The sequence below is a fragment of the Triticum aestivum genome, chromosome 7D (genome assembly GCF_018294505.1).
Source record: "Triticum aestivum cultivar Chinese Spring chromosome 7D, IWGSC CS RefSeq v2.1, whole genome shotgun sequence".
NCBI lineage: Eukaryota > Viridiplantae > Streptophyta > Magnoliopsida > Poales > Poaceae > Triticum > Triticum aestivum.
Genome location: NC_057814.1, coordinates 5903132 through 5912967, shown reverse-complemented (window position 1 = coordinate 5912967; position 9836 = coordinate 5903132). Strand labels below are relative to the sequence as shown.

The window sequence follows — 9836 nt, the reverse complement described above, 5'->3', positions numbered from 1 at the left end:
TCTGATCCAGAAGCGATTTCATTGCTGGTCTATCAATTATTCAGGTCATTCCTCACTCTCAGAACAATATTCGCAGTCTTCTCTATTGTCTACAGACCTGCAACTAGGTTTCTTTTTTCCTTATCACCATTCCAGTTTTCTTATCATTATTGACTAATTTATCTCGTGATTTCCTACTCCAACAGGTTTTTCATCCATCACTGCATCCAGAAACAAATTTGAGTGCTATCGCCAGTTTATTCAGACCATCCCAACCCAAAAATTAAACCTGCAACCCAATGGAAGTGGCTTTAGCTAGCGCTGCCTTAAGCATGAGCTTAAAACTGGCTGCATCGCCGGCCTTGAAGAATCTCCTAGCTAATGCGTCAACGTACCTTGGAGTAGACATGGCATGTGAACTCCATGAACTGGAGACCACTATCTTGCCGCAGTTCGAGTTGATGATTGAAGCAGCAAACAAGGGAAACCACAGGCCCAAGTTGGACAAATGGCTTCAGGAACTCAAAGAAGCATTCTACCTGGCTGAAGAGTTGCTGGAAGAGCATGAGTACAACCTCCTCAAACGCAAATCAAAGGGGAAGGATTCCCTGCCGGCCGATGCCTCCTTCATCAGCAAAACTTTGATGAAGCCTCTCCATGCTGCATCAAGCAGGCTATCAAATCTGAGCTCTGAGAACAGGAAGCTACTTCGCCAGCTAAATGAACTGAAGGCTACCCTGGCAAAAGCCAAAGTCTTCCATGAACTGCTACCAGCAGGTTATAATGTAGAGAGCTCCACCATACCAACAGCTATTGTTCCTGATACCACATCACTAGCTCCTTTGAAAGTGATTGGTCATGACAAGGACTGTGACCATATAATAAATTGTCTTACCAAGATAGCCGCTACAGCTAAGTCTAGTACAACTATGTACTCGGGTTTGGCCATTGTTGGAGCTGGAGGCATGGGGAAGTCTACACTAGCACAACTTGTCTACAGTGACAAAAGGGTAAAAGAATGTTTTGATGTGAGAATGTGGCTAAGCATCTCACGCAAACTTGATGTGCGCCGTCATACACGTGAGATCATCGAGTCTGCCTCTCAGGGGGGATGCCCACATATTGATAACCTTGATACTCTACAGCGTAAGTTGATCGACATACGGCAAGAATCAAAGAAATTTCTACTCGTGTTGGATGATGTTTGGTTTGAACCTGGCAGTGAGAGGGAATGGGACCAACTGTTAGCTCCTCTAGTTTCTCGGCGGGATACATTTCCAGCTGCTCTTTGCTGTGAAGAAGTGTGCCCATTGAAAAACATGGAAGATGCTCAGTTCTTGGCACTCTTCAAACACCATGCATTCTCTGGGCCAAATATTGGGAATCCACAGCTGCGTAGAAGGTTGGAAGATTTTTCAGAGAAAATTGGTAAAAGGCTTGGACAATCTCCTTTGGCAGCAAAAGTTGTGGGTTCCCAGTTGAAAGGGAAAACAGATATATCTGCATGGAAAGATGCTTTTACTATAAGGATTGACAAATTAAGTGAGCCCATGAGAGCTTTGTTGTGGAGTTATGAGAAATTAGATCCATGTCTGCAGAGGTGCTTCCTATATTGCGGCTTGTTTCCAAAAGGCCACATGTATGTCATTGATGAGTTGGTCCCACTTTGGATGGCGGAGGGCCTTGTTGATTCGTGCAACCAAGACAAGAGAGTTGAAGATATTGGGAGGGATTGCTTTGATGGATAAGTCTATGTACTAAGGTCTTTGTGGGGCTGCAGCACATGGTCCTTTGGCTGCAGCACATGGTCCTTGTGGCAGTTAGGATAGAATCCCTGGCCATCAAGGACTGGCATTTAGGATAGCATCTTAGACTGGCATCTTAGCAGCATCTTAGACTAGCATCTTAGCATATGCTTGGCTGGCTAGCAGCCTATAAGTATGTATCCCCAACCCCTCAGGTTGGCATGGCATTGTGTGAGAAATAAACCAACGAAAATTGTCCCAACTCTCCTAGTGTCATCCACAACTATGAAATGCTCAGGCTCAAAGGTCTAACAAGTGGTATTAGAGCCAGGTTATCTTGTACCCTGAGCATTTCCTGCTTACCTCCCTCACCGGGAGCTGAGCAACCCAAGTCGGTAGCAGCAGCTGCTCCGTCTGCCTCTGGTTACCTCCCTCCCTCTGGACTGTCGAGCAGCGGCTCGGCAACAACATCCTCTTCTTCACGCAACAGCCCCTCTGCAGCGAGCCATGTCTGCAGGTCGCTCTCAGCACACGGCTACCTCGAGCATGCGGCGCCGGCAGGAGGCCGAGCGCGCCGTGGCAGAGGAGCGTGAGCGAGCGGCTATAGCAGCAGCTGCTGCGGCGGCAAGGGTGTCGAGGCTGGCTGCAGCGGAGCTGGCAGCAGCCAGAGCGGAGGTAGAAGCAGCCAGGGCAGAGGTAGAAGCAGCAGCAGCAGCAGAAGCAGCCCGTGAGGCTACGGCGGATGCCAAGGCACTCCGCGGCGGCCCCGGCAGCTCCAGCAGCTCCGCGCCTGCGGACGACGGCGCCGACGCAGATCGCGCCAAAGTGGCGCAGGAGCGGACGGCGCAGTGGGCAGCCGAGCACGCCCGCGCTCCAGGTGGAGGCGCGCACCGCGACGGCGGCTACAACGACCAGGACCGCGGCCTCTACGAGGTCCGGACTGTGGTCAGGGATGTTGGTCCCAGTGTTGGGTGGCCTACCCTCACTAAAACCAACTACGTCGAGTGGGCCGGGATCATGAAGGTCAGGCTCCAGGTGCGGCGCATGTGGGAGGCAGTCCAGGAAAGCAACGTCGACCACCTAGAGGATGGACGCCCTCATCGCCGCAGTCCCGCCCGAGATGCAGTTCTCGCTTTCCAACAAGCGGACTGCCAAGGAGGCTTGGGACGCCATCGCCGCAGCACGCATCGGCAGCGATCGTGCTCGCAAGTCCACTCTGCAGGCACTTCGTAAGGAGTGGGAGAGCCTGGCTTTCAAGCCAGGTGAGGACGTTGATGACTTTGCTCTCCGTCTCAACACTCTGCTGCAGAAGATGGTGAAGTTTGGCGATGCCACCTACACCGAGGAGAGAGCTGTCGAGAAGCTTTTTCGGTGCATTCCCGAGAAGTACAAGCAGATGGCTCGCTCGATCGAGTCGTTGCTGGACCTCTCCACGATGACGATCGAGGAGGCGATAGGCCGTCTCAAGGTCTCGACACCGACGAGCCACAGCCTCCCTCGGGGCCCATCACCACCGACGGGAAGCTGCTCCTAACTCGGGAGAAGTGGGATCCCAGCCTTGGTGACAGGAAGAAGGGGGAGCCTTCTTCCACGACGAGCGGCCGCAAGCGTGGAAAGCAGCGTAAGACACGAAGAGGCCCCCCGGGCAGGGCACAAGGACGTGCCGAAGGTGACGCCCGCGGAGGCGCCAAGGACGGCGCCGCTGGCAAGCCCAAGCAGGCACAAGACAATAGTTGCCACAACTATGGCCGGTTTGGCCATTGGGCCAATGAGTGTCGGCAACCACGACAAGGCCAGGCTCACATCGCACAGGCGAAGGAGGAAGAGACGGCTCTGTTCATGGCGCATGCAAGCATTGAGCTATCCTTAGCGACACCAGTTGCAAAAGCTCTCATCCACCTCGACGAGCCAAAAGCGCATGCTCTTCTCGGCGATGGCTCCGGGAAGGACAAGACTACAGGGTGGTGCCTCGACACCGGCGCCACCCACCACATGACCGGTCGAAGGGAATTCTTCGCCGAGCTCGACTCCGATGCGCCAGGCTCCGTCAAGTTTGGGGATGCCTCCGCTGTGGAAATTAAGGGCGTCGGCTTCGTCATCTTCACCACCAAGGCGGGAGAGCACCGGCTGCTCACCGCTGTCTACTACATCCCCACGCTAAGGAACTCCATCATCAGCTTGGGACAGCTGGATGAGAACGGCTCACGCGTGCTGATTGAGCATGGGGTCCTACGCATCTAGGATCGCCAGGGTCGCCTTCTCACCAAGGTACCCAGAGGTGGAAATCGACTTTACGTCCTTGATGTGCAGGTGGCACAACCGGTCTTTCTCGCTGTCCGTCGGGACGACGAGGCGTGGCAATGGCATGAGCGCTTTGGGCACCTTCATTTTGAGGCCCTGAAGCGTCTAAGTGCCAAGGAGATGGTGCGAGGCCTGCCATGCCTCGACCATATGGAGCAGTTCTGCGACATCTGTGTGATGACGAAGCAGAGACGACTCCCCTTTCCCCAACAGGCGAGTTTTCGGGCCAAGGAGAGGCTGGAGCTCGTGCACGGAGACCTGTGCGGCCTGGTGACGCCAGCCACACCAGGAGGTCGACGCTACTTCATGCTGCTCGTCGACGATCTCTCCCGTTACATGTGGGTGATGATCCTCGGCAGTAAGGGAGAGGCGGTGGACGCCATCAGGCGCGCGCAGGTTGGTGTGCAGGCGGAGAGCGGCCGCAAATTGTGCGTGTTGCGCACTGACAACGGCGGCGAATTCACGGCGGCTGAATTCGCGTCGTACTGCGCCGATGAGGGCATCCAGCGCCACTACTCCGCGCCGTACAGCCCGCAGCAAAACGGCGTCGTCGAGCGGCGCAACCAGACGGTGGTGGGGATGGCTCGAGCTCTCCTCAAGCAGAGAGGGATGCCGGCTGTCTTCTGGGGAGAGGCGATGCTAACAGCCGTCTACATCCTAAACCGCTCGCCTACCAAGGCACTCGATGGCAGGACACCGTACGAGGCCTGGCATGGGCGGAAGCCGGTGGTCTCCCACTTGCGGGTCTTTGGCTGCCTTGCGTTCGCCAAGGAGCTCGGTCACATCGGCAAGCTCGACGACAGGAGCACTCCGGGAGTCTTCATCGGCTACGCGGAGGGCTCAAAGGCCTACCGCATCCTCAACCCAAAGACACAGCGAGTGCGCACAGCGCGAGACGTCGTGTTCAACGAAGGGCGAGGGTGGCAATGGGACAAGGCAGTGGACGACGGCTCGACGCCGACGTACAACGACTTCATTGTCGAGTACGTCCACTTCAAGGAAGCCGGGGGAGCAACCAGCTCCTCGTCGCCGGGCACGCCTACCCCGGCCCCCAAAACCACATCGACTCTGGTGCCTGCTACTCCGACGGCACCACAACCGGCGACACCGCACACTCCAGCCCCGGCAGTCACCACCCCGGGCTCATCTTCATCAGCACCAGCTCACGCAGAGCACAACCCGACGAAGTTCGCTTCTCCGCTCACTCACGACGAGGAGCGGATCGACGCGTATTATGGCGGCGAACCGCTGCGGTATCGTACGATGGAAGATCTACTCGGCGACCAGCCGGTGCCGGGACTGGTGCCACGTGACCTGGAGGCGCAGCTACAACTCGCGTGTGAAGACGGCGAACCACGGTCTTTTGCAGAGGCCGAGAGAGACGCGGCATGGCGCGCCGCGATGCAGTTTGATGTAGTTGAACGCAGCAGAAAACAAAAAATTTCCGACCTACGCACCAGCCCAGGACCACTATGGAGACTGCATACATGGTTTGATCTTTTTCGTTACCGACTCGTAGCGCAGCGGGAAGTAGAGTCGATGATGATCGGCGGTGCAGATCCCCGCAGCTAGGATTTACAACCTCCCAACCGCGAGGATGTATACCCTCATCTGCTCCTCAGACAGCCCTCCGGGAGGCGGTCGAACAGCCCCCCGGACGGTGTCGCGGACAGCCCTTCGGGAGGACCTTCGAAACTCGAACGGTCACTCGGACAGCCCTTCGGGAGGACCTTCGAAACTCGGACGGTCACACGGACAGCCCTTCGGGAGGCACTCACGAACTAAGACCGAAACTACGATCTCTCTACAGAGTTGCACACATACGGTGTCATCTATCCGGCAGGGCTTCGCCGTCCAGAACTAGTTCCTGCCGGAACCCAGACAGCCTTACGGCTCTACGAAACTCTTTTCGTGGGAGGGAGAGAAGAAGCCAGATAATGCATGGCATGTGTATGAGAGCAAGGGATGAGTGTGGAGGGCTGCCCCTCCACCTCTATTTATAGGAAATCCCAAGGGGGTAGGGTAGTTTCACAAAAAACCCAAAATGCACATGAATGAAGTCCTTCCACAAGGACCTAGGAGTGAAACCAAGGAACAAGAGGGTCCCCAAGGGGGGATACCCCATGTGGCCGGCCACACCCCCATGAGGGGCCCAAAAAATGGCTCCTATCCATCCATGTCATCCCCAAGATCTTTTGGAGCAAAGCCCCAAAAGGTGGCTTTCCATAAAGTAACCATAAAGCTGATTTTCACTATTCACGACGACATTTTTCAGCGTCTGATCGAACTGAAAATATTTATGTGGGCTAAGAACATTTCCAGTACCCACTAAAATGATTTTCAACGCGTTCCGAAACAATTCCGGTTTTAGTGATTTTCATCTGCGAAACGCATCTGAAGTGGCTCCGGCAGCTCCGGAACATTTCCGGTTTTTATCTCAGAAAATTCCAAAAAGCTTCCAGAATGATTCTGGCATCCTCCAAGAATTATCAGGCATGTGCCGAAACCAATTTGACTTAATGGTGTATCCCGAAACAACTTTTCGGTATCATCGAAACTTATCCGATGACCTCTCTCTGCGGTACGATTCCGCTGTCCGAAACTTTTCGGTGTCCGAAACTTTTTCGGTGATTTTCTCTCAGACTCCCTGTCTAGTATTCAGCAGATAGATGACCCTTAAGCGTGTGACCCTATAGGTTCGGTGAAGTATAGACATGACCCGGAACCCCTTCCGATCAATGATCAACATCGGAGCCGTGGACACCCATATTGACCCCTATACCCACACGAATAAATATTCGAGTGAACCTCCAGTTGTCGTGTGCTATTCCTGTTGCTTCGCGATATGTTACAAATACCCGAGGTGAGACATGTTGGCATTCCCGTGGATCAACAACTTGTCCACTATGCTAGTTACCTCGTTACCGGTATTGTTCTCTTTTCTCGTTATCGTGTTCCGGCATCCCCGTGATCAAATCACAAAGTGTCTGGCCAGACGATGATGGATACCGTAACACCGAGAGGGCCCAGAGATATCTCTCCATCGTTGGAGGAGCAAATCCCAATCTTGAGCTATCAAGTTACTTGACACACTTTTCCATGAACCCGTAAGCCGCCGTAATAGCCACCCATTTACGGATGACGTTTAACAAACCCCAAAGTTCATGAAGCAAGCATGAAGAAACTCGATACTCTCATGGTCTAAGGAATCATGCAAACGTTAACCATCTCTGTGTTATGTACCAATAAACTTGTGACGAATGTATCTCATAGCATAACATCAATTCGGGTCGATTCAACACAAATGTCCTTCCTGACATTGTGCCCTCAAAGTTGCTTGGCATAGACATGCCCATGATTGGGAAAACATAATCATCATGCAACACTTGAGCTAGTCTTAGAGGCATGACTAGGAATACATTTTATCGTTTATTATTCCACACGTGCATATGGGTTCTCCCCAGAGCCTTTATGGATATACGGGCTCGGGAACCACAACAGTTATAGCATGGAACATAAACATAATTATGAACAGGGAGATAATCAATAACATTTATTATTGCCTCTAGGGCATATCTCCTACAGACTCCCACTTGCACTAGAGACAATAATCTAGCTTATGCTAATGCACTTCACACCTGTGGCACACCGGTGTAAATATGCTTCGCTTGTGGTATAGCCTGATGTCCAATGGATCTGACGACTTCAGTTCCGTGTGTATCTTTGCATGTCCTCGCGTTTTCACAAAATTCATATTTTGTGTGGACTTGGCTTTGTATGTATGTGAATCACAGGTCGAACCTGGATTCCTTAGACTGAGTTATGGAGCAACTACCTGCAGTAGTGTCCCATTGTCAAAAGCCATCTTGGAACTATACTAAGTTCATGAATGAACTATATGATTCAACATCTTCTTTGTCGCTTCTAAAGCGTCAACATACTTAGCCCTTGTTATAGAATTCGCCACAGTAACTAGTTTGAACAAATTCCAACTAACTGTGCCACCACATTGTGTGTTACACAAAACCCTTAATTTAAATCGAAAATCGCATGGAGAAAAGATGAAGACTGTATCGACGTAACATTTTACAACGAACTCTTCATGATCTCTGCTTGCGAGAAAACCATGTCATCAGTACTTACTCTAGTACTGTGTGACATCTTTCACTGTTGTCCCATGATCAGTAATTTGATCACTTTGGTATCCATACTCGCAACACCTTGGGAGTATCGGACATATCTGGTTGTTTTACATACCATGGAATACATGATTAATCCAAACACAAAAGTGTGTGGAATCTGCATCATGTATTTTACTCATCAGTGTTTTGGGACACCGAGTCTTGCAAAAACTCTTTCCATGTGACTTTGGCAAGAATCACTCCTTGGCGTTTTAAATGCTAAAAGGTTTTAGCATCTTGTCAATATGTATTCATTGCTTAGCCCCATTAGGTAAATCTATCTCCATAGATCATCATGCCTAATATTGAGGCTATTTAGCCTAAGCACTTCATCGAAAAACTATTTTCAAATGAAGTCCTAATTTGTGTCAAGAAATTTATTTCCAATTACCAATGTGCCAAGCACATAAGGTTTTTAGAAATATTATTACGCTCCCACTTACTTTCTTGAATTACAAGCATCTTCGTTACCCATTGATGAAGTCAAAACCCCTTTGACCATTTCATCAAAACACAAAGATTCCAACTCCATTTTGCTCTCTTCTGTCCATTGCTGGAACTCTGAAGTTTGCATACCTACTAGCATCCTCTGGATCGACAAATTACTTTGGACTGTATCATATACAAGTCCTAGCTTTTTCATTTCCATCAGATGGAAATCCTTTTATCATCCATGTTTCATATCTCATGATTGAAATATGTATTAATTGCTAGTTCAACCCGAACCGACTTTAAGCATCGCTACGATGAAAACAACCTCATCGTAGTCAACTCTTGAACTTGTTATTTCAACAAGTCGAGCTTTATGGATAAAACATTTTTATCCGTATCAATTTTAAGTTTCATAAATATTCATTAGACTCTAAGTCTTCCGAAAGGTGTATCAAGGTTTTAATCTTGAATCACTTATATGGAAACTAACTCGGGTTGTATTGGCATTTAGCCAATTCTGGAGTCAGGGCCCATCAACGCTTCCTTGTGTATCGTAGGTATAATGTTGTCTAACAACAATATCTCGTTTGCGCACCTGAGAGGTTTGCACGAGCCTTGCCTACGTGGTTCAGATGCAAGTTCGACCGAAGTTCATACATTTTATTGTAGAGACTTCCATATCAGTCGCAGTAGGAAACTCTGGAATTACTTCCAAGGTCTCTTTCCTTTGATCTGATGAAGATACTGTTTATCTCGTCGAGTTGCACTATTCTCCCACTCACCTTTTAGAAAGAACCATTCTCTTTAAAAGCATACCGTTCTTTGTGGCAAACCTATTTGCCTCGGTATAGTGAGGGAGGAATACCCAATGACTTGGGATAACCTACAAAGTAGCACTTGTCTGATTTGGAATAGGTTTGTAACCTTTTACACAAGCCCCATATTCCAAATGTTAAGAAAAGATACAACATGGTTGGGCGTACCATACCATGGCTTCATTTCAACAGACCCGATGTAGCTCTTTTCAGTGTAAAAGCCGCAGTCTCTAAAGCATCACTTTAAAAAGGATAATGGCAAATTTATTTATGTCATCTTTGACCTTACCATGTCATAAATGGTTAGATTACATCTCCACGGACTTTTCACTTGCAGTGGTGTTCCGGGAGGTGCAAGTTATGAAACCCCTTTCACAACTCAT

The 9836-nt window shown here is 50.2% G+C and overlaps 1 protein-coding gene across 1 annotated transcript; it reads left to right on the top strand.

Annotated features, from left to right (window-relative positions):
- The first annotated feature begins 278 nt into the window (after window positions 1-278).
- LOC123164650 (putative disease resistance RPP13-like protein 1) lies at window positions 279-1727 on the top strand. Its single transcript, XM_044582197.1, has one exon. It carries the CDS (start codon window positions 279-281, stop codon window positions 1725-1727), a length of 1449 nt encoding a protein of 482 aa, XP_044438132.1.
- The last annotated feature ends 8109 nt before the right edge of the window (window positions 1728-9836 follow it).